Here is a 25,767-nt window from a genome sequence, read left to right on the forward strand (position 1 = left end):
ATTCAATTGTTTAGCAGCTTTCAAATGCAAGACCAACATAGAATTCCCAATACACTTTCCTGCTATTTTCTTTTTCAGGTTTCTTGATAAAAACATCTGGTGCCCTTTTGCCAGGCTTCTCTTCCATACAGACTTTGTTACTGTTATAGTTCTTTTGCACAACAATTCTCTACTCTTGACAATGCTTGCTTTTGCGGCTTCTCGTGCTACTTTTTCATATTTATTTTTTATATTCATTCATTAAATGCCTTTTGAACTAAACCACCCTTCCACCATGTCCGGGGCCCCCCTTATCACCAAGGCGGACTCACCGGCCTTCTCACGGTCGGTTTTCCACTTTCTGCAGCATTCCGGAGAACCGTCTCCACTCGCTGGCTGCTCAGGCTGGTTCCCTCTGGCATGCAGCATCTTCCACTGGTTGCTCACTTCCCTGCTGCTTACTTCGGAGCTCCGGTAAACTGCAGCCAGCTGTTCAGCAGCTGTGAGCGTTCTGGAGTCTTTTCAACGCTCCTGGTTCTTTCGCTCCATGCTGCACTCCTTTCAAACCTCCGCCTCAGACTGCCAACGAGCCCCTCTCACTCGTGCATCAGATCACGCTTTCTATACCTCCCAGCGTCTTGGTATGGGGCCTTCTCGCCGCCACAACTTCTGCCCTGGAACTCTTCTTCACGCTCTTCTCTGTGCTGCATTCTGTGCGGGTCTCCAAGCTTTTCAGCTGAGCCTGTTTTAAAGTTCCTGGATCCATAATAATGAGTCCAACAACTAGACCGCTCAGGTTTCTTCTTCCAGTCTGTCTTCTGTGTAAATGGTGGCCGCATCTCAGTACCCAAGTGGTGTTTGTGTGAGTAAGAATCCAAAAAGTGCGGATGTATACCTCTGGTGTGTCTCTTCCTTGTCCCAGTACATGACTGGTGTTTACTGGGAAATTATGTATGTAAAAGATCGGGAAGGGGCTGCTAATAACCTACAAAGGCCTGGGGGATACGAGACTCATTAGCAAAGGGAAATGGGGGATACTGTGTCTCACCCAAAGGTGCCTCATCCCCAAATCCCCAAGTCTCCTCCACCCAGGTGATTCTCACTCTCGCATATCCACCCCCAGGTTCAGGATCCGATAGCGACAGCCTTTCTCTGCCCCCCCTGGGAGGAGGATATATTGGGGGGAATAAGTGAGGACGCCCTCATGTTCCTCACAGCAGGAAGATAGTCAGTACTCTGTGTTTAGAGCGGGATGAGCAGTAAATAGCCCAAGTAGGGAAGAACCAGAGAGCCCAGGGAGGGGCGATAACTGCGGTTCCGCAGCAAGCTGGGAGAGGCCCGGCCAACTAAGACATTTTGAAATGGCTTGTTAAGACTTTAAGAAATCCAAAAGCCCAACAGCCTAGAGAGATTTATTCCCTGGGCGCCAAGTCATACTGAAACTGTAATAAGGGCAACAGCTCTTAAACCACCACCAGGAGTTAGTAGGCTACAGTTTGGGTCGGAAGTGAGCCGAGCTGGGTAAGAAGCCCTACTCTTTCCTATGCTTCTGTAGTAAGCCATTCTCCCCTGTGAGAATGGATTGGTTGGATCGAAGCAAGTGCCACTCCCCCCGCCCCCTGCAAGGGAAGTCAAGCTCATTTAATATATACACATTAGCCACCAAAGACTTGTACATTTCTGGGTAAATGGCACAATTTTACTATATACTGTTTTATATTAGCGACCCCACCAAGCAGTTCCCAGAGGGAGGTACATTTGATCTGGATCTAATTATTTACCTAAGAAGTACCATAGAAACTTGGGGATCAAACGTACACAAGCAACAGTGTGAGGATTCCTTTCTGGATTGGTACTCGGAAGCCCAGAGCATTGAAAGATGCGCAAGAGAAACTCCAAGAACAGTATAAGAAATAAAAGCAAAGCACACTAATTTAGGTGTTTAAAAAAAAAAAAGAGTTAGAGTTTATATGGCTCTACAAAGGTACGCCCACCAAGAGAGACTCCAGAAGACATTCTAGACACATATAACCCTGCTATACTAAATGCTTCACCTGATCAGGCACTGAACAATTTCAAGCACTGACTCTTGTGATGATTCCAGTGGAGACATCACGGATTCCCCAGTCGGACCCTCTTCCCATGTGGCCAGGGGAAGGCAGCAGCTGCCTGTCCTGGGGCGGTTATATGAGGTAGGATCACATGGGAGGAAACAACCACCGGGGAGATGCCATGACTTCATTGGATGATGCACAGTATTTCCCCCCTTTCTACAAGGAAAACCCTATGACCCCCCCCTCCCAAAAACCTTAATGGCCCTATTGTCAACCGATTCCCCACTGTAGAGGAAATCAAGAAATCTTTTCTTTACACACTTCTGGTCAGACCCCCACTTTTGAGTCAGGCACTCGCATCTAAAACACCTTTTGCTTCTACTGTGTCTTTTATGAAAGAGAAAAACCATCTAAGAACTAAAAGACACATGACATCCATCGACTCCCATAACCACTCAGGTACTGAAACGAGGAAGAGGATGCGGGAGTGTGTGCGAAATAAAAGGAGTTCAATGTACTACATGCAGGCTAGTTGTTTTCCCAATCTCTCAATGTGCGGGACATTTAAAAATGGCCACTGCACTGTCAGAAGAGAGTACAGGAGGGAACGTCAAACCTCATGCTGAGACTCACGAATGAGGAACGATGGAAAGCCGCCTGAGTAAGGAGAGGGAAGCTGCATGTGAACAAGGGAAGCCGTGGAGACCTGGGGAGCCGAGTAGGAGATCCTGGCGGTGAGCCATTCGCAGGAGCATGTTAGGGAGAATTCTCTGTTTAGGCTGAATTTCCTAACCTATTGAGTCCCCCAGCAGCTTTGCTGGATTTTTGGGGTTTATTTTCTTCTCCTGCCAAGAGTGAGACTCTTTTACCCTCACTCTTGGACATGATTTGAGTGTATTCCTGTGACTTGTAATGTGCTTATGGGCTTTGGGGTATTTTTCCCCATAGGCTATCATTGGTTTTTGTATGTGTGTTACACAGCACCCTCAGTGCAGTAACACAGGGGTGTCATAGTGACCCCCAAACATAGACTCCATACCCTGGGACTGACTACTGTCTCCCTGGGCATGTAAAGTCACCATTGACTTTACTAGTCTTAAATTGTGAACAGAACCAGTACAAACCATCATACTGTGGAAGTACTGGTAGGGGCAATTAGATTGCCCCTGGGTCTGTCTGTCGAGGGGGTACTGTCCCGTCCCCCCTCGCCGAGTTTCTGGCTGATGGCAGTGGATACCACGGAAATATTCCAGGGAATATTTCCCAATGGGATTTCCCATTGATTTTAATGCACCACTTTTTAGTGCAATGTTAAAGATACCGCCGGTTTATTTATTTAATATTAATTCACCGGTTGGGATTTTTTTGCCAGAACTCGCCGCCAAAATGGCGTCTGGGTTCACTTCAGTAACCCTGAACCCGAGTCGAGCCTTTGTTCCACTTTTGGCGGGTTTCTGCACAGAAGCCCTCCAAAGTGGTGCCACTGTGTCTGGGTCTACAGGATGTGTGGGAGGGGGATTTAGGCAACCTGGACTGAGTTGCCTTGGCAACTCAAGTCGCACTCTTGTGTGATTGGCCCTGTGGTGAGCCCCCCGGCTCACCACTTAGCATGTTTTAGTGACAGCTAGGACTGGTGAATGGGGGTTTGCTGCATAAAAGCAGGGCTTTGGGGACTGGAACTTCAGAAGTTGCCACAGGACCTAAGAAGCCGAAGAGGAAGAAGCTGAGCCGACCTGCCACGACGACACCACCGGTGGAGCCCTGCGGCACCGTCTCACCACTTCCCAACGACACAGGAGATCTCCAGTCCGGAGAGTCTTCTTCCCTTGACTGGTGGGGACAACCAGTTTTTGCCTTCTTTTCGCCTCCCTGGAGCATTCCGTGGCCGCCTTGCCTGTGCCAAGCACCCCGGCAACCGGAATACCACTTTTTACCTCTACCGCGAAAGAGGGGTAACATCCTTTTAACCGGAGAACTCCACGGCTGGTTTCTTCCCTGGTAGTGCAACGACCTTCAGCCTTCCTCCACGTCGAGATCTTCTCTTCCTCTGGACGACGCCGCGACTTGCACCCACTACCAGGAACAACTGCCACCGCTGGAGGATCCTTTCCATTTTGAAAGTACTGTGTTCCGCCCGGCTTCCCTTGCCACCGAATGTATGAGGTAGATTTAGCCCTCGGCTCTCGAACCTGGGTTAGCCTGGGACACCCTAACTAAACTTTTCTAAGCTTAACAGAACTTTTCTACTCACCTGTAAAGACTTTTGAGACTTTGTGACATTGTGTGATCTTGGGCATATTTGGCCTGGCTCTCCCTAAAGTGGGCCTGGCACTGAACTTCCTTGCTCCTCAATAGACTGCCTTCTCTAAAACTTACTGTGGTTCTCTGAAAAGTGTTTTGCCGTATTGCTTTCTTAATTCTGCCTTTTCCCTCCCTTTTTAAACAACTTGTTGGAGTGCCATCTAACGTTAAGCGCTCACCTCTGTCTGGAAATAAGTGGTGTTAACTAAGACTTGTCCAACACATAACTAGGGATGTACATATAGTAATTAGGACTGTGTTTTGAATTTACTTACCCTTTTCTGTGCTAGTGTAATTTACAAGTGTGTCTTTTAAATAAATAATTATATACTTTTACACCAGCTCTGGTCAGTGTTTGCTTGTGCTACTGTGCCTCTGTACCTATTATGTATGCTCTGTATACTGCCCAACTCTTCTTGAAGGAAGTCTGACTGCTCAGCCACAGTTACCAAGTGAATCTGTGTGGTACAGACTGCTACCGAGTGGGTTTACTGCCAAACACCTGTAGTCTTAAATCTTTTGCAGTGGTCCCAGAGGGAACTGCACAGGTTTCTGCCTAACAGAGCAGGACCGAGCAAGATACGAAAAAACACGCTATCAAATACAGGAACAATATGAGATTGCTGATGTAGAAAATACCTGAAACCTATATAAATGCAATCCAGACAAAGTACAAAAACAAACCCCAAACAAATATAGGTACATGCAATGCCATTGTGGGGGATGAGTTATCCAATAATAAGAATATTTGAATGCAGACAAGGCAACGCATAGAAAGCAAATCCCAATAATAAGAACGTTTGACTGCAAACAAGACAAAGAATAAAAACAAATTCCCCATCAAGTGCAGATAAATGAAATGCCAATGTAGGGAAGAAGTCTGATCTGAGCGAAATGATACCCAGTCCTCATAATATGAGATGTTGTGATATAGACAAAAAACTGTAAAGTTGAATAAAGATACCTGGTAGGGTAGTATACCAAGTGATTCAGAAAACCGGAAAAGAAGTCCTGGCAGGCGAGTATACCAGGCAATTGAAGTTAATAAAGATACCTGGCAGGCGGCTATACAAAGTGATCCAGAAAGCCATAAAAGAAGTCCTGCCAGGCGAGTATGCCAGGCAACTAAATCTGTATAAAGATTCCCAGCAGGTGAGTACACCAGGTGATCTATTAAGTTATGAGAAACACAACAGATATACTACACAACTTATTGTTTATACAAGAACTTTGGGAGTCCAACAAATGAACTGTTATTTACAAGGGACACTTTTTGCCATCCCATCAAGAATCCAGGAGAAGGGGAACCAACCTCTGGAATCAAGGATCTTTACCTTGGAGAACAGTTAAATTGGAAACAATTCGGATGCTTTTGATTTTGAACACTTTTTGCTAATATCAAGTCCGAGACATTTCCTTCACCCTTTGTGTTTTGTCTATAGTGTGATGGTCAGGTTAGGGTGTTTTGACACAAGGACAGTTTTAGTTAGTTATCGACTTCTTGACAAGGACAGATCCTTAGTTTTAGTTCATAGGTAGGGAAACCCCTCCTATGCATAGGGCGAGAGAGGAATTTTTTCAACCCATTTTCTTTTACTACATCTTTTTTTGTTAAAACATGATCTCCTTAGGTCCTGCTCTCATTTCTGACTCCTCACACTCTGCTCCACCATTATCACCAGGCGAGTAGAGCCAAATTCAGAGCTTACATTCATCTCAAAGTGAACTGCTAGCACATAGGCAGTGAACAGCCCAATGATCACTGCGAAGCGCTAGATAGCGATCGCTTTCAGATACTGATGTGCTGTATTTTGCAATAGATGGCTGAAATCTAATCTCTTTGGGTCCCTGCCTGCACCCAATGCATCTGTGACTTTTGAGGGATTTCCAAATTTGACCCCTAAACAGGCGCTGCAGCATTCCATTTAAGACAGCTACCCGAGGCATGCAATGCAAGAGTTACCATACAGAGCTCCTCTGACTAATATTGTTAAGATTCATAAAGTAACTGCTACAATCCTACTTGTTCTGATCTCAACCAGTGAGTCAGGGCCCTCTTCCCCCAAGACACTTCGAATCTACTTGAACAGAAATTAAATTGGACATTACAGGAACTGAACCCCCTATGCAAGTGTTAGATGGATTCCCAAAATCAGCCTTGGTGGGAGGATATTGGGAGGCCACCCTATAATGGTGAACATGAGACACTGAGAGGTTAGCCAAAATTAAATCTATCACAGTGAGGTAGCAGAGCAGTCAGGCTTAGTCACAGGAAGGGTATGAGAGTGTTCTAGAGCTACAATTAGCCCACAGAGATCAACACCAGAATTTCCAGTTAGGCAGTAAGTATTTCAAAATACAATTGTTTAGTAGGCCTTTAGTTTGCACACTAAGCATATACAAACCACAGGTACACACAACACCGTATGAAACATATATACACATCCACCATTAGAAGAAATAGAAATGCATATGAATACATTGCCAGTGCAACACTCGTGAGTAGTCAGATACGTAGATAATAGGCAGAACTCTTTAAGAATTAGGGAAGCTGTTTGTGTTGATTCTAAAAAGTCCAACCCTAAGATGGCGTGGGGCCTTGTGCCGCAAGGTCACCAGTTACAAAGCATATACACTTCTTCAGGTAAGTTCTTATAGGAATAGCAGTGCCAATGGTTAAGATTAATAAGAGTTCCAAAAGTGAGTTTAGGGCCAGAACTTTACAACAAATGTAACCCTATTTAGGAGGGTGAGGCAACAGAAACAGGTATGTTAATTTACTTCCCTGACTCCGATTCTTCCAGAGAGCACTGCAGGTATTACAGAATCCTTTGGGGACAGAATCGTCTGCGCTTAGCCTGGTCGAGGAAGGCACAGAGGGTGCGTGTGCAGAGGTCGCTATCAGCATTGGGATTTAGTTAAGTCGGTTTCACATAGCTTCCAGTGAAGACTCAAACAAGGAAACATGAAGACTTCTATGGTGTGGACTCACACAGGACACCTCACTAGATTGAAAAAGGAGTGCTGCAATGACAGTGACCAGGGTCAGGCGGCGACCAGAGATCTTCTGGCAGCGAACACAGGAGCAGGCCCAGCACTGCTTCCCTTGAAGTGAGACGGCTGCAAATGCAAAAGCATGCGACTTGTGGCACAAGGTGAAGATTTGCAAAGTTCCAAGGCTCTGCTAGGAACAGCAACGGCTACAACAAGGTAGCCCAGGAGAGAGCTGGTCAGTCCACCGGTTGGTCCAGGGATACTTCCAGAGGCTCAGACACAGATCCTCAAGCAGGGGTCGGGACTGGTTGTTTACACCAGTCCAGGGGGTTGAAGCACCAACGAAGGCCTTCTTGAGATGAGTTTAAAGAAAGAAATGAGTCAAGGCTACCTCTCCCTTCAACGAACAGGTAGTGCAAACAACCTACAGGGGGCTAAGACACTCAGCTCTCCTTCGGGCTCCCCTCTGCCTCTTCTCCTCTCTCGCTCATTCATGACTGTATCAGGGATTAAGGAATGGTGCAGCTGCAATGGTTTCTGCCTCAATGCCAGCAAGACCGGTATCCTCCTCCCGCTTTCCCTCTTTCACTCTGGTCGCCCTCCTTGGGCCCTCTCCCTGTGCCTGCCTGCGAGGCAAAAAACCTTGAGGTCTTCTTTGACTCCATTCTCTCCTTCTCTCCTCACATCACAGACCTCTCTAAGAAGTCCAACTACCAGCTGCACCTCCTCATAGGTATTCATCCTTTTCTCACTTTGCACCACAAGCTCACCATCTCCAGAGACCATGTTCTCTCTAGACTGGTCTACTGCAACAGCCCCTTTCTCAACCTGCCTTCCTCAACTCTCTGCCCTCTGCAACTAATCCAGAACAGGACTGCGAGACTTGTCCTTGGCCTCAAGCGCAGGGATCGTATCTCTCCAGACCTGAAATCTCTCCTGCGGCTGCAAGGATCAAGGTTAAGACCCTCTGCATTGTCCACAAGGCTTTCTGGGGCTGGAGTCTGCACTACATCCAACTTTCTCTTCCTAAACATCTTCCTTCTCGAGCCCTTCGCTCAGCTACCTCCATCTCTCTGATGGTCAGACGCTTCTCCAGGGAGAGAATGGGAGGTAGATCTCTCCCCTCTGCAGGTGCCTCCCTCTGGAATGGCCTCCCTGCAGCTCTCAAATTCGAGCAGGCCCACCTCAGGTTCCAGAAGCAGCTCAAGACCTTCCTTTTCGCTTTTCTCTCTTTCTCTCCCTTGCTGACCAACCGGTCTGCTGCGCTGACTGGTCAGCTGGCTATCCTCTGAACCCAAAGGGCACCAGGCTCCTCCATGACCTGTAAGCACCTACCCTGCCTCCTTGCTCTTTCCAGAGCCGGCTACCCCGGCTGCACTTACTCAGAGCAATGTTGCCCTTTCCCTGGCACTTCTCTCCCCCTCGCCCTGCACTTGCGTGATCTGAATGACACAAGGCCTAGTAAGATTGTTTGTTTCATCCTCTCTATGTCTCCCACCCTTGTCTTGTTGCGCTTAGAAACACTTGTGTACAGGCTCGTTATAAATGAGGCATCATATCATATACACAACAAAGCTACGGCTTCCGAGCCTCTTGTGAGGGCATCTACATGAGCTTTCTTGCTTAGCGCTCCAAGTTGCTACTTCTCGGTTTCCCGACCAGCATCAGGAGTAGTAGTTCTCAGTGTTTGACGCTTGAGGTTTGTAAATGTCCCGGGACCTATAGGATTCTTCCAACAACTAAAGCATGTCTGCATTGCTCTAATGCTCTTCTTCATCTCAGTCATTTTACTACAAGGGTATGAAAGAGCCTTGTTGTGATTCCGGACTGGATGTTCTGATTTTATATTACAGGAGTAAAATTAAATGACTGGATCAAAACAGCCAAATCAAATTCAAGGGAATTATTCTCGATTGTGCATGAATTAAAAAGGACACCGGCTGAATCGCATGTTATTATCGATAACAATTGGTGCCAACCAATCCATGAAGGTTTCACACAGAAAATATTGCAAAATCAAATCTGTATTCTTGAACAAGTTAAACTCAAGGAGAGTACAGAAACTGAGATATATCCTTCATCCCAGTTGATATCTCAGATATGCCAGCCCCTTTTACACTTTTCTCATTCGAGAATGTATCAGACAGTAATACTTTAGAGATAGTTCAAGGGATGAAACCTACCCGTTGTAAAGGGGATTCTTTCCCGGCATCGGGATAGTTTGTAACTTGGATTACTAAGTTTATAAATCAGTCCTTTTCAGAGGTCAATGTCACTGAATGCCTTAAAGAAGCCTGGATCTCACCTTTATTGAAAAAAAGAGAATCTCGATCCTGGAGATCCAGTCAACTATAGGCCCATGACGGAGGTGCCTTTTCTTCTGAAAGTTCTCGATAAAGTGGCATGTTGGCAATATCAGACTGAGTGTAACAACATGGAATTCGTGCTCTCGGACAATCTGGTTTTTGGAAAAACCATGCATGGAGACGGCCTTCCTAGATTTGAAATCAAATCTAGTAAAAAATCACTCACAGAGGCAAAATAGCACTTCTGTTATTTGACCCCTCTGCCGCCTTTGATTTAGTGGACCACGATCTCTTGGCAAACAGATTAGTTGGGACAGAAAGATGCTCCAGCTGTACTGTTAGTTGGTTCAAATCTTTTCTTGGCCCAAGAATGGCGAAAGTGGTATGCGCAATCTCAAACAACATCTCTTATTTGTGGCGTACCGCAGTGTTCGGTTATGCAAACTCCTGGATGATCTGGGTGTGCAATTCACTAATTATGTGAATGTCACCCTGATCATCCTGGAATTATCTGAATCTTATGCTTAAGACCTGGAGAGAGTTAATGAAGTTTATGCTGCTATACAATCTTGGATGGCAATGAATTCACTTGCCCTGAATGTAAAAAAAGAAACGCAGTTGCTCATTCTTGGTACTGGCCCAAAGTTAAAAAGACGTGATCATCATTACAGTCATTTCATGATTTCTGGTAACATTATTCATGTTTCTGAATATGTAAAAACATTGCGAGTATATATAGACTCCCAATTAACCTTTAAGAAACATGGACGCTAAACTCATCAGAATTAATGGAGGTATCGCCGAAGCCAAAGCCATTCTATCATCTAGGGGCACCAAAGTTCCGGCGACCCCTGGTAAATGCTAAATAATGAAGAACTGTTCTCATTTAAGCCCATCTCAGAGGCCGACCTTACAGTATTAATTAATAACCTTAAACCATCTAACTGTAAGGATGACGTATGTCCGGCACTTACAATAAAAGCCTGTGCTTCCTCCTTGATCCCTACTCTCTGCAAGTTTGTTAACGCATCTTTCAGAGATAGTGTTGTTCCCTCTTGTATTAAACACTCTTGGGTAACTCCTCTTCTAAAAAAAACCTGATCTCTCTCCGGACGATCCTCTGAACTATCGTCCTATTTCCAATTCACCTTTTTTACTGAAAATTCTCAATAGAGTTGCGTACACCCAACTACTCTCCCATCTAAGAACTAATGATATTCTAAATAAGAGACAATCTGGTTTTCGGGAAAAACACGGTACTGAGACTTCTTTGCTGGATTTAAAATCCAGGCTCCTTCGCCATATGGACCAGGGTAGCCCCTGTATGCTGATGTTGCTTGATTTATCTGCCGCCTTCCACCTGGTAGACCACTCAGTTTTGGCAAGTGAGCAACAACATTGCAGAAGCTAACCCCATGGACTTGACGCAGGGAGTCCCGCAGGGAGCCTGTCTTTCGCCAATTTTCTATAACATCTTTACGATTCCCTTTCTTGATTTTTTGGACAGTAATGACATTGAGTTCACTAATTACGGTGATGATACCCAGTGTACCATTCCTCTTACGGGCATCTTCTCGGATGATGAAACTAAAATCAACCAGATATATTCGCTCATCCAGAGTTGGATGTGCGTTAATGGACTGGCTCTTAATACCAACAAGACTGAACTTTTGCTTGTGGGTACTGATCCGAAAGTTCACAGATTAGAAGACTTATACTCCCAGTTTGTGATTGACAACTGTGTCATCATAAAGACCAAGAAAAAGGTTAAGACATTGGGGATTTACCTGGACTGTAATCTGAGTATGAAAGCCCAGGTCAGTAATTTGGTCTCCTCGTCCTCATACTTCATTAAATTACTTTCTCATGCACGCCCCTTCCTCTCTCAAACTAGTCGAGAGACGTTGGCCCGTGCATTGATTAGCTCTAGGATAGACTATTGCAGCAGTCTTCTCATTGGTCTTCCAAAGTGCGAAGTGAATAGACTACAGGTAGTGCAGAATAATGCGGTCAGGGTTGTCATGGACAAAAAAAGATCAGACCACATCTCTCTATATAGAAGGGAACTTCACTGGCTCCCTATTAAGGAACGCATCCTCTTTCGCCTTTTGTCCATCTCCTTCAACTGCCCGACAGATTCCGGTTCCAACTACCTTAAAGAAGAACTTAAACCTAAGACCAGTAACTATAGTCTCAGATCTAATGGTCTCTCTCAGCTTGTCATTCCTAATTGCAGATTATCTCAGGCAAAGAGTGGAGCCTTCTGTTCTGCGGCTCCCATTGCATGGAATAAACTTCCACTTAAACTTAGAAATGAAAGCTCTAACAGAGTGTTTAGGAAAGGACTTAAGACCTGTCTGTTTAATTAATCTCCTTGTCCTTCGTCTGAGATCCTCCCTTCTGGCATAACTTTTATTATCCGTGACCTCTCTCTTTGAAACATCTTATTTGTTTTGTTTGTTGTTAGCACCCTTAAGCCTTAGGGTCAGTGGTTTTTGCGCTATATAAATTATAAATAAATAAATAAAAAAAGAAATGTATCTTACTTAAACTCTTCTTGTTCCTACAAGATACATTTGCTGTGGCAAATTGGCCCTTATCTCTCTGAAACTAAAAGAGATTGCTGCTGCTATCATAAATACGAAATTAGACTACTGTAATGGTGTTCTTGTGGGAACCAGCCACGCGAACATAAAAAGGCTGCATGTCATTCAAAATGGGACTGTTCGCGCAGTCTGGGGCATGAGACGTCAATCCCATGTGTCTGTGGCTAGTCGGAAACTGCATGGGCTTCCGGTGAAACAAAGACTGCGTTTGAAGGCCTCAACATTGGTGTACAACTCTCCTCTTGAATCAAGAAAGTACCAATTAGATGTGTTTTGCGCTCTAATAACGACCTACTGTTCCAACCTTGTGTTGTCTTAAAGAAAATAGGAGGTTCTAGTTTTGATGCTCGAGCTCCTCTTTCTTGAAATGCCCCTCCGCTTCAAATTAGACCAATTCCCTCAATAGTGCAATTTAAAATATTGCTTAACAACATTTCTTTTTGATGAGGGTATAGACGGACCTCCTAGATTTCCTGGTGCCTTCAAATCCTGTAATATTCCTATTCGTTCCTTGTTGTTTTCTGTCCTGTGAGCTCCCTTAGGCCTTTGGGTGTGTGGCACAATATAAAAAAACCTATAGATGGTTAGTATGCCATATGGGATTAGAAAATTGAGAGGTTGGTGTCATACCCTGAGTGGAAAGGGGGATAACATGTTCCAGCTAGTGAGTCCACCTCAATTCCATGAGGGTTGTCTCCCTCCGCCACCCCCTATATGATCCTTCCTCAGACAGCCACCCCCAGGGTCAGGGTCAGGATCAGGTAGCAGCTGCCTTTCCCTGGCCCTATAGGGACTGTGTGTCCCAGAGAGGCAGTGATGAACGTCATTACATTCATCACACCACCCACAGAGCTGGACATATGTTTTTTGACTATGTCTGGGACCAGTAATCTGCCTCAGCAGCTGGATACCATAGGCACTCTGTGCCTCCTAGCAATGCCTCCAGTGCAGCTCTCAGCATGCAATTCCATTTAAGGATTCTGGTATTAATGTACCTTGGGGAAGAGCCTACGGTCAAACGGGGACCTTTCAGGACAGGTTGGTGACTTCAATTCAGAGCTCCCATAGACAAAACAGCCAAAATGGCTATCCCAGCTGTGAAATGAACGAGGATCATATAGAAAATATCATGGTCACAAGGCTTAAAAAAAAAAAAGAAGATTGACACTATGATCCTTTCCAAGTAGGAAGTGGCTACCAAGACCATAAAAGAGCAAACTGCATTGCAACCAAATTAAACCAGTTCCATGTAATTTCATCGCGGGATATTTTTTTGCGGGGTTTTTTACCGTGATTTTTTTTTTCTTCGAAAAAAGTCATCACATTTTTTTTACAATTATTTTGGGGGGGGTCTCCCTCAAACCCCCCATTTTCTAAAAAATTAGATGGGTTTTTTGCAAGACAAAAAACGCAGTAAAAAAACCCTGCGAAAAAACATCCCACGACAAAAGGACGTCGTACCATAAAACCAACCAAAGAATCCCCCCTACTTCGAGCCCCTGCCCTGGTAGCTTCATCGGCTACCAAATCAGCACATTTAAAATGACCCGGGCTTTGGACTGAGCCTCACCCAAGACGAAAAATAGGACAGGACACCAAACAAGCCAGCAAAAATGCAAGGGGACTAAAAGTGAACTAAAAGGCACCAAAATGTATTTCTGACCTAACAGCATACCTATTCAAATTGAAGGCAGTACTTATATGGAAGCCAGTGCACTTCATGCAATGCTGGCGGGTTAATGTGATCGCTATGTCTAACTTAGATTAAGAGTCCTGCTGAATTGTTCTTTACAGCCTGCAAGGAATGGAACTTACCTGTACAGTGCCCCGTTACTCTCGAGCTAGTTATGTGCTTTAAACAAAAACAAAAAAAATATGCATGTTAGTCTTCTACGTGTTGCGACCAATTCCCCTGCCCGAGCCCATTGGTGGACATATAGTAACAAAGGAGGCCGGGTGCCCCCACAAGCATAGTGAATCTTGGCCCGGTGATAGCATGGGGACAATCACCCTAGCTACCCCACCGTGTGACATGCAGAAAGCATGGACTTGTCACATTGTAACCATAGATGCTTCTGCCCTTGCAAGAGAATCGAGGTGCAGTGGTCCCACGGCAGAGGAGAAAATCTCTCCTAAATCGGTCCAAAAAACTAGCGTAACCTGAGGTAGGCCAGGAAATCTCAGAGGCAGCCAGCCAGTCCCTTTGCCCGCAACCTAATGTGGAAAAGGGAGCTGGGAGCCCCAAGATGGCAGGCGCGGTTCTTAAAGTTACAGTCCAGTAGACAGTGGAGACCCACACATGCCCAGAGAACTAGGCCTTCCAAGTGTCCTCTATCATACTTGCACACCCGAGTCCCTTTAACCCAGAGAGAGGCTAGGTGACAGGAGGTTTTGTCAGGCAGGAGGACCATCTAGGGGGAGGGACAATCACACCCAAAGTCCCACACCAGGACTCTACGCCATCCCCAGAGTTGGAGTCTGGCAGCAAATCCCCATCACATCTAGAACACCTGAGGCTCATGTGATGATGAATCCTGGGGAGTCATCACAGAGTCCCAGCCTAAAGTCTCCTCTCATGTAGCCAGGGGAAAGCAGATGCTGCCTGATCCCGACCCTGGGGGTGTTACCAGAGGGGAGGATCACATGGGACGAGAAGGCGGTCGAGGTAATGTGGTGACTTCATCAGGAGATGCAGTGTTCATCCTCTTCTGAGAATGAAGGTTTAATAATGCCTTAACATTTATGGACATATTGTCACCTTAGGACCTCCCCTCCCATACTTACCCAAAGTACCAAGTGTAAACAGTATACAGTTAATATATCTAAAACATTAGAGTGGTACATTTCAGAGTGGAGCATAATACCGAAAAACACAGCAAACATTAAATAAAGGATAGTGGGGTAAAAATGGGTCGAGTTGAGGTGGCGTTATAAGGGTAAAAAACAGGAGGCCTGGGGGGGCCGACCATCCCTCCAAATATTTTTTTTAACAAAAACAAACAACTGTTTTTCTGTATTTTTGCAGCGATTCAATTTAGAACTCTGTAATTGTGCTCGGCAAAATCAGATGTGTAAACCCCTTGTTTGTAAACAGGAAGATGAAGATGATATATATAACAGAGTCCAGTTATTAAGGTTACCTTTAGTCGTGTTGACCTTCCCAAAGGTTCATGTAGTAAACCTAAAAAATAACCTATAATTCCCTTCAAATCTCCCTTTAGAAATATATCACATACAATCCCTAAACAAAGTGGAGTAAAAAGAGAGTCATAAAAGAAACTAGGAAAATGATGGACTTCAACTGTATTAGCATAAACACAGAGCTCCATGTATCCACTTTGCATCTCTGTTAAGATGTATGAAATCCACATGTAGGAGTCATTTCATACTTCTTTAAAATGTAATGCAAATGGAACTTGAAAATGTGTGCAGTAAAATCAAACTATGCCAATGACTTACTTTGCCATGTCCCTGGCCAGCTGCATGAAGCGTTCGCCATCAGACGGAGACAGCAGGTTTAAGATACGCCTGTACCCATCCATTGCCATTTTATGATCTCCCAACTGTTCATATAGGCTTGACCTCTCCCATAGGTATCGTACATTTGTAGGGTTATACTTCAGTGCTAGGAAACAACAAAACCAGGGAAGTTTGCATTAGGATTGTGTTTTAATCAAGGACCCCACACAAGAGGACAGGTATTTGGTCTAGTTAATCGCTGCCGTGAGTACATCTGACAGCCAACACAGTAAATAACTGTATACAAAACAAAATAGCAAAGCATCTGCTCAATTTCTTAAAGAAATAATTACAAAATAATGTAAAAAGAAATCTCGGTAAAGATTAACCTAGAGTTACATGTTGCCATTTTTCAGCTCCCCTGGCCCTCTTCTTGCAACAGGGTAAAACCACAACTTTGTAGCAGGAGAATGTGTATGTTGTCGGTAAAACGGTTTGGTTCCAAATGAGCGACAGTGGCACAGAAGAGAATATCTTGAGGTCGGAGTACTGATTAATCAATTTCCTTTGGTGCAGTCAACATACTTCATCATCACCATCAATTAAACGTGCTGTTATGCAAAAGCTCAGTGGTGTATTTTGTTTCCCCACGGGAGGAGGGAGGGGTCGAAGCGTTTGGACTCAGTAACAGATCCAGCCGTTGGCGAGCGGACGCTAGGAGGCCATAGCTGCAGAGCAGCATAAGTGATATGGGGAATTGCTGGGCGCAAACTCTGTTGCCAGGAAAAGATGGCAGCTCTGGAAGCATTGGGTTTGCTTTTTGCCACAATTAGCATGCAGAGGCAGTGGATGCTGCTGCAGCCCATAGGAGTGTGGGAGTTAAGAGCCTCCTTCACCTGCATGGTTCTGAGGCAAAGCAGCGCTTTTGTTCGTGTAAAGGTAAATAATGTCTGACGTCCTCTGAAAGGGCTTTTAAGAAAGTGTTGACTAAAGGAGCGGCTCCCCTTAATCTAAAAGTGGTGTAAATGTAGACCTCTTACTAAAAGTAATTCAGGTAGGAAGTAGCTCATTGTGTAAAACAATTACAAATGGCCATAGAATACTGTTCTTCATTGCCAACCCCACCTCATTGCTTCCGTTCCTTTCCTGCTCAGATCTACTACAATGCATTCTCTATTCGGCTCCCTAGCGTCCATTTTGAGGTTGTTACTGCGGTATTGGATATCTGTCCATATTTCTCCTGCTTCAAGCTCTTCCTTTGGACATACACCAATTCCCCCTCCAGCCCCCAAGACTTCCTTGTGCTAGAAGGGTATAGCATTTATATATGCCATAGTATTAGCAACTCTGTCTCATAACGGTGGAAAGCAACACACAGGCATATTATTATAGTCTCGGGAGGATAGCTCAGGGGAAACGTGCTCGCCTTGGAAGCAAGACTACGCGGAGCAACACAGGTTCAATACCCTGGGTCCGCGCTTAGAAACCTGTAGGTATTAAGCATGATATAAATAACCACTTACAATTACAATTAAGAGTTTGAGACCAACTGAAGTCAATTATCTTTACAACCTCAGAGTTCTCTGGTCTATGAAAAGCATGAAGCACATTTCACTACAGGTTGATTGGAGGCCTATTGCCAGATAAGGCCTGCATTATAGGAACACTTCGGCACACCGCTGCAAAGACAACCTCACTGAACAAACATGAATAAAGGTGGTATCCACTATTGTTCTACAGTGCTAAACTGGGGGCCTGTAACAACCTCTTGTTGGGCAAGTCGCAATAACAAGTCTTCTGCACCAATTTACTCAGCAAAACGGAATAAAGGAGAAAGATGGCAATGAATATGAAGATACCAATTCTGGTCTAACAGTTCATCCAAAGTAAAATCAATAGTTCATTGATGGGATTTGAATTTAAATAGCACACATCACATTAACCAAAACCTCAAATCTTGGTTTCCATAGATAACTGGGTCACAGTAAGGAAAAACATTCAGGAGTCTCTGAGGGCGGCACTCACGATCACAATTAGTCAAATATGATACAATCTCAACTGTACATGTTCAGGTTTATTATATACATGCAAACACAGAACCAATCGCAGAATAACAGAAAAGAAGCCAATGTCAGAAAAGTACCTTTTGAATAGCAGAAAATAGACTGCTTGATATTGTCTTGTTCTAAAGACATTTCTGCGAGACGGACCCATTGCTCTGTGTCACTAGGATTCAGGTGCGCGGCAATCAGTTCAAACTGGAGGGATTTCTCCATGTCGCCTTGGTCTTCATAGATCATTGCAAGGGTAGAGAATGGTTCATAAGCAAGCGGAGCTGTAAAAAAGAAAAATCAAAACAATTTGTAATAAGATTCCATAAAAAGCATTTAAAGAAAAAAAACTACAGAGCATTCGCCCATCTCTCAAGCCGAAAGCCTGATTTATAGGCGCAGGTTTCAAACTACTGAAATAAATAAGACTCTTCCCATTTCAAGTTTGATAAAATTCCACATTCTAAATGTGTTGCCATGGAGTGGGATAAACAGAGCATATAATGAACCTGTTGCTTCAGGCAGAACACAACAATGCGGTTTAATTTTCCTTTTCCTCATTTTTCAAGCATAACAATCTACAATTAGTGCAACAAAGCAGCAGCAATTAAATCAACCTGATCGTGTGTTTCAATTAGGATCCCTTGCTGAATTGTTGAGTTTGTAATGCGCTGTGTGACATAATAAACTGCATCTAAGCGCAGATGTCACTCGGAAGAGAAAATTCAATTCCATTGAGCTCAACTGGAAAGCTTACAGAAAATAAAGACTCTTCTACAAAGAACCAATTAAACAAATATGTCTTTAGTGCTTCATGAAAATGGGGAAGCACCGAAATGCTTCGAATGTCTAACGGCAGGGAATTCCATAGTCTAAGACCTTGGACCGGGAAAAGCCTGTCGCCCCTATATATAAATTTTAAAGGCGGAATCAAACAAGAATTTTTCAGAGGAACATAGAGGGTGAATTGGCTCATAGCAAGTCAATCTATCAGAAAGATATTGAGGTGCAAGATTGTGTATACACTTAAAACCAGACAAAGAATCTTAAAATTGATCCTCTGTTTGATGGGCAGCCAGTAGAGAGATCTCCTAGAGGATGAGATCGACACAGGATTTGAGACTTTGAATATAAGTCATACGGGTGTGTTCAGGGCTCTCTAAAACCGACTCAATTGTCGCTCTGCAATACCTGCATGCAGGTTATTGTCATAATCCAATCTGGAGTTGATCACGGCTCCCACTGCAGGATCTTTCTGGGGGACAAAGGGAAGCACCAAACACAGTAACCAGAGAGAATAAAACACTGATTGAACCTTGGTGTTGACTTGATGTTCGCTCCACAGTACCACCTCTGTTTTGATTGGATTCAATTGAAGCCAATTGAGAGACATCCACTGGCCCACCTCTTCTCTAAGCAATGTACTACTTTATACAGTGATTCTGCAGACTTATTGACTTTAACATATATCTGGGTATCATCTGCGTAGGAGTGAAAACCCAACTACTATTTTCTGAATTTACCGATTAGAGGCTGTAAGTAAATATTAAATACAACGGGCGATAAAGGGGACCCCTGTGGGATGTTACAATTCAGTTGTACAGTATCCTAAAGGTGACCAGTTAGATTGACTCGCTGAGACCGATTGGAAAGGAAGGACTTAAACTAACACAAAGCATGCTCTGAGACTCCTCCCACCAACACATGTTTAGACAGTAGGATCCCATGGTTGACTGTATCGAATGCTGCCGAGATGCCCAGCATCACCAATAAGATTAGCTCTCCATCGTCTGCTGCTTTAAGGATGTCATCCCATACCGCCACCAGAGCGGTCTCGGTTCTACATGGGACAAAAACCAGACAGAAGAATGTCAAGTAATACATTTTTTTGCATGTTCCTGGAGCTGAATAATTAGCACTTTTTCCAGAATTCTGGCTGGCAATGGACAGCCAGCCACAGGACAGTAGTTTTGAAGCTCATTCTTGTCCAGCATAGGTGTTTTCAGTAGAGGCAAAACCGTAGATAATTTCAGCTCATTGGGGACTACACCTCGTGCTAAAGAAAGGTTAACTACTTCTCTGAGAAATGGCACCTGGGATGCTGCAAATGTTTGGCTACACAGGTCGTAATCGCATATAGCATATCATTTGTTGGTTTTAACTTGTTCAATAGAGAAATAATGGTCTCATGGGAATAGGGCAAAAACAAAATTACACAACCGCCTGTGGGATATTAACCATTGCTAATAAAATAAACCTCACTTTGTTTCTTGCTAAACCACTGCCCATGTTATGATTATGAGGTAGAGTAATTAACTAAGATCCTCATTTAGGCCAAGGCGAATTCCTCAGACAATAACGGCCTACTGAACCAGAGCGAAGCTAGCCCCTTAACGTGGTTAAAGTCACTGTTATCGCCAGCCAAAGCCTGCAAGATAGGGTAGTATAGCTAGTTGTGCCTTTGAAGAACACCAGCAATTGACTGTAGTGGAGCCCCAGGAGTACCAAAAAGGGTTTGTGATCAAGCATTCACTTACTAACAGTGCAAGTGTGGACTACAAGGTAGTCGGCACTGGAGTAGGAAACAGAGGATGGACTATGAATTGAGAGTTTGTTTCTGTTTCTAGTGCGTGTCTGGATACAGGATTCTCTTTGTATAAAAAAATATGAAGTGGTGGTTTGAACACTAACACTCTTGCTCATCACATCATTGTGTAGCCACTCCATTAAGGATAACTAAAGTAGTAGCTGCCATTTTGTACAGTCTGGTCTGCGCCTCTGGCACAATATACTGATAAGATAGCAGTGCAGCTACAGTAGGATCCCTTTTAAAACTTATGAGGACAAGAGGGCAGAGCGGAGTGAAGCACAGCGTTGTGTAACTGCTAACACAATTCTGTTCTTTGTACTCGCATCAGTGGGGGAGATCACACACATATCAAGCAGCGGGAAGTTGGTGGACTAGCTGCTATGGAGTTTTAGATTATTTTGAGTTTCCAAGCCTTATCAATTCATAAGGCATTAATTCCAAAGGATCTGATTGGCTGATGCTACTAACATTACATAGCTACATGCAGATATCACGTTATCACTTTTCAATATCTTAAGAATAGGTGCACAATGTGGACTAATACGTACACATGTAACATTTCTTTCATCACGTTATACTTAAAGATACATCCAAATAATCTTACATTTTGCTACAGGCTTGATGTGAGAACAATTTGGCAGTGATCGGATGAATTGAAAATGAAGGGATTTGCGGGAATCGATGACACACAAAAGGAAGTCCAGAACACCATACCCATAACTGTGCCCTCTTTCCCACAGTGAGGACACAAATTTCCCAGTGAAAACCCAAGTAAGCTGCAAGAGCCTTGGTCACACTCACACATGTATATGATAAAAATGAATCCTATATACTTCTTGTAGGCATTTAGAGGTGATGAATGGAAATCGTTGAATTATTCATAACCACAGCCAATGCTCCAGTAAGCTTCCATTTTATCCTTTCTAAGCCTCTCTGCTCCATTACAGAAAGGGATCAAGCGTAAGTAAATCAGTGCTAGCATTGCCAATGATTGCTTGGTTTGATCAGGGAAACAAGCTGCAGCTCACTGGTGATATCTCCCGTGTTACTTGCAGTCCCGTGCAGAAAGGATCTGACATTGTGGTTCAGGTTAGACTGATCAAATAAGTGTCAGTATAAAGACATGTTTTGCATATGGCTGAACCTCTTATGTAATAATAGCACGATGGGCTACGAAATGGAAGCTGTCAAGAGCAATGCAAGTGATTACACTTAATTTCAAGCTTTCTGTTAATCTATTTTTAGTATATCCTGAATACTAAACACTGCTCAGAAACCCCAGCTCTGGAATATGCTCTCTCTCGTACTGACGCAAATCCTGTTAGTCACAGAAAATTGGAAATTCAATGCTAACCATTTTACCCCATTATCTTCTTCATCAAAGAAGCACCTAAAGCAGGATCTGTAATTTACAGCGCTCCAGATATTTTGGACTTCAACTCCCATGATCCATACCCATTGACTGTGCTGGCTAGGGCTGATGGCAGCTGTAGTACAAAATAACTGAAGTGCCAAAGGTTGCAGAACCATGAATGACTTACTAGGCCATTGCACAACAGTGCCAAATGATAAAGCGATTACCCTTATAATAAAGATTACCCCTGCTTTCTGTGCAGGGAGTATTAATTCTATTAAAGACTATGAGGCGAGCATTATGCTTCAACTTATTGTATTACTACTCCTCGGCAGTTTCAACAAAAACCAATACAAAACTGTAAAAATGTCCCAAAGTGACTTTTTTCTTCCTGAACTACAATCCCCATAGTCTCTGTAGTCCATCTCCATCCTTGCTCAGCTATGACCACATCCTGTCCCTGAGCTCCTCCTCTCTTTTACATGCTCTGAACTGTCACTTTGTCCTGCCAAAAGAGCAAAGACTTTAACCACTTCAAACTGGAGCGTCGATCCTCCTCGACTTTAACGGACTACCGTTGCTAGTCTGGCCTTTCAATTGTTCTTTGGCTCTTCTCTTTAGGAAATAATACAAAGCAAAATAATCAGGGTGGCGTCCATGTATTGCAACCAACCTGCGATAATAACATCATAAGTTAATGTCAACAGTTCATCCCAACATTATCATACTCAATACATGAATGGGAGGGAATTTGATGCTCGACTCCATGTCTTTAATAGAATTAATACTCCCTGCGCAGAAAGCAGGTGTAATATTTATACTATGGCAAGACTGGAGGCGAGCACTATGCTTGCTCAAAGCTTTCCCACTACAGCGGCTGCAAGAGTTTCTGTTGGCTTAAAGTAAAACTCTTTAAAAGTGTGATCATTAGCCCAGTCTGCCGCTAGCATAATGTCTCTCAAAGATACTCCTGTTGTGAATGCTTTAGATGGCATCGCTCCCTGCACTCAGTGCGCTCCATACTTTCTCAAATCTATTTTAGCTGCTTGCATAATTTCTTTCACCCATCTAGCAATGGTTGCTGTAGTTACCCTCCGAAAAGGCTTTCTACGCGCCATAAGCAATTGCGTGGTACCTGCTGCTCTATGCTCTGTTGTCCTGTTCTCATATTCTTTGATGCAGTTTGCTATGCACAGTTTGGCTCTAGTCGAAAAATAAGGATAGTGCACTGAGGAAGTCCCTGTCTTAGTTCTCTTTACTACCGAGAAGGTGACTCCTTCCGGTCCGAAGGACATTCTACTTATCTCTAACGCCTGCACATCTGATACGCGTTTACAAGAGACTAGACATAGAAGTATTGCAAGTTTCCCTGACAGCTGCTTAATTGACAGATATTTGTTTGCTGGCCAACTTTCTAAGAGCTGAATGACCGCTGATACGTCCCACATCGTCTGGTAGCAAGGCTCTGGGGGAACCTTACATTTTGCCCCTCTAATCAATCTCACTATGGCTGGGTGTTCACTTGCCGGTACCCCTTCGATTGGCAGGTGTCGTGCTGATACTGCTGACCTGTATACTCCTACTGTGCCGAACGCCTTTCCGTCTTGAAGTAATTGCGCAAGGAAATTCAGGATCGTCACTGCAGGTGCAGAAACGGGATGAACACCTCTCCTTTTGCACCAGCTAACCCACTTGCTCCAAGCCGTGTCGTAGCTCCTTCTGGTGGATGGCGTCCACGATTCAGCAATGAGCTCTGCAGCTTGCGCCGAAATGCCTGGCAAAGCCCAATGTCTCCTGATATCCTGCACGCGATGAGCAGGAGTGTCCCTCTCACTCTCAGAGGATGAAACGACCCAACTGGGTCCGTGAGCAGTTGCTCTCCTCCCGGCAGCACTCTCGGCAGGTCTACTGCTAATTCCATTAGCGTCGTAAACCATAGTTGTGATTTCCACAGTGGTGCTACTACTAGCAGCTCCGCTCTCTCCCTCCGGCATTTTGCTAGAGCTCTGCTCAGCATCATGAATGGGGGAAATGCGTAATGCGGGCCTCCGTTCCATTCCTGTAGGAATGCATCTGTTCCTCGGGCCTCTGGGTCTAGTCTCCAGCTGAAGTAATCGGTTGTCTGTGCATTCAGCCAGGATGCGAAGAGGTCTATGCGAAGCGGACCCCACTTCTGATTCATCTTCTGAAATACTATCGGGTCCAGATTCCAATCGCTGGAATCTGTGAGGTATCGCGAGTTCCAATCCGCCACTACGTTCAGTTCTCCAGAGGTATTCCGCCTTTACTGACGTCTGTGACTGAAGGCAGAAGTGCCAAAAATCCTTCGCTAGATCTGCTAACATCCTGGACTTTGTGCCTCCCAGGTGGTTTATATAACGGACTGCTGAGATGTTGTCCATCTTCAGCAGTACGCATGATTTCATCCTCCCTTTCGTGAAGTCTTTGATCGCGAAGGATCCCGCTAGTAGCACCAGGCAGTTTATGTGAAGACCAAGTTCCTCTTTGCTCCATTTCCCTCCTGTCTGCAGGTCCCCGCATCGGGCTCCCCAGTCCAATCGGCTTGCGTCGGATTCTATGATCAGGTCTGGTCGGTCTCCAAAAATGGCTCGCCCATTCCAGGCGTCCATATTCTTCAACCACCATTCCAGTTCAGTTATCGACTCTTGATCCAAAGGTATTAATTGACGATACCTCAAGCACTGCTGCAAGTGTCTTATCTTTAGTCTCTGCAGCACTCGATAGTGTAAGGGCCCGGGAAATATGGTTTGAATGGAGGCTGCCAGTAGCCCCACAATTCTTGCTAACGCCCTTAGAGACATCACTTGCCTCTGCAGACATCCTCTTATCTGTCTTTTGATGCCTCGTATTTTCCGAGCTGGAAGCTCTAGAGGGGCTCTCTTGGTGTCTAGAATGAATCCCAGGAAGTCTAGTTTCTGTGCTGGAGTGGTATCCGACTTCTCCACACGGACTAGAAATCCTAAGGATAGTTGCACGTTCCGTACCCATTTTGTCTGGTATATCAGTACCTCTCGGTCCTCGGCCAGTAGCAGGAGGTCATCTAGGTATATAATCAACCTGATGCCCTTCTCTCGAATCGCTGCGGCCACTGGCTTCATCAGCTTGGTAAAAGCCCATGGAGCTGATGCAAGCCCGAAGGGCATGGTCTTGAATTGCCAGAACTGGCCTCTCCAGCAAAAAGCTAGGAAGGTCCTGAATTCCTCTAGTCTGGGACCGTCAGGTAGGCGTCCTTTAGGTCCAGTCTCGTCAGCCAGTCTCCCTCTCTGAGGGAGTCTCGAAGCTGTTGTATGCCTACCATCTTGAAATGCCGGTAAACTATCCAGCCGTTCAGTTCCATCAGGTTTATTACTGGCCTCACTTTCTCTTTCCTCTGTACTAGGAACATGGTGCTCATGAAACTGGGCGCCCTTGAGCATCTCTCTATGGCGGTTTTCTGTGCGAGCTGTAAGAGCTCTTGATCTAGCAGGCTCTGCTCTATGCGCGCTAATTGCTGGTGTGTGGCTTGCGCTCTTGCATGGGCGGCTGTATAAATTCTAGGTGCAGCCCTAATACGGTCTGCAATACCCAAGCATCGCTGGAAAGCGTGCGCCAATTTTTCCAAAACATACCAGTTCTCCCCCCTACTGGAGGGTAGTGTGTCACTCTCACCTTGTGTGAATCCTTGTCCACGGCCGGTTCCTCTCCCTCTGTGTCCCCTCGGGAAGCGTCCACTAGCTGGGAAGAAGGAATCCTGTTGCCTGTTATCCCAGTATTGGGTTCTTTGATTCGGGGGTCGTCTTCCTCCTTAGTTTTGAGCAGCCGCGCGACCCCTGTAACGGCCGGTCCCGGTAAAAACTTGGTTCGGGAAATTCTTACGAGTCCAAGCTCGAGCCTTCTCTAGGGAGGTATAGGTGCAGATGAAGTGGCCCATCTCTTTCCCAAATGTTTCTCCGAATAGGAACCCTTGAGCTGCTTCTCCCGCTTCGCATGACGCGAGATCACTGAGTTTGGGATCAATCTTTAGTAATAAGCCTCTCCTCCATTCTGAGGCGATAGCGCAGTTGGCATTGCCT

The 25,767-nt window shown here is 44.8% G+C and overlaps 1 protein-coding gene across 3 annotated transcripts in view; it reads right to left on the bottom strand.

Moving 5' to 3' along the window:
- GTF3C3 (general transcription factor IIIC subunit 3) overlaps positions 1 to 25,767 on the bottom strand; it is a 598,047-nt gene that overhangs the window by 367,197 nt on the left and 205,083 nt on the right. For all 3 annotated transcript variants that reach the window (XM_069615720.1, XM_069615721.1, XM_069615722.1), the window contains exons 5-6: positions 17,843 to 18,034; positions 15,700 to 15,865 (exon numbers count right to left, since the gene is read on the bottom strand). In XM_069615720.1, coding sequence (XP_069471821.1) covers positions 15,700 to 15,865; positions 17,843 to 18,034 — 358 coding nt within the window. The remainder of the gene's footprint in view (positions 1 to 15,699; positions 15,866 to 17,842; positions 18,035 to 25,767) is intronic.

This window comes from Ambystoma mexicanum, chromosome 9 (assembly GCF_040938575.1).
Source record: "Ambystoma mexicanum isolate Mex_15411 chromosome 9, UKY_AmexF1_1, whole genome shotgun sequence".
Classification (NCBI taxonomy): domain Eukaryota; kingdom Metazoa; phylum Chordata; class Amphibia; order Caudata; family Ambystomatidae; genus Ambystoma; species Ambystoma mexicanum.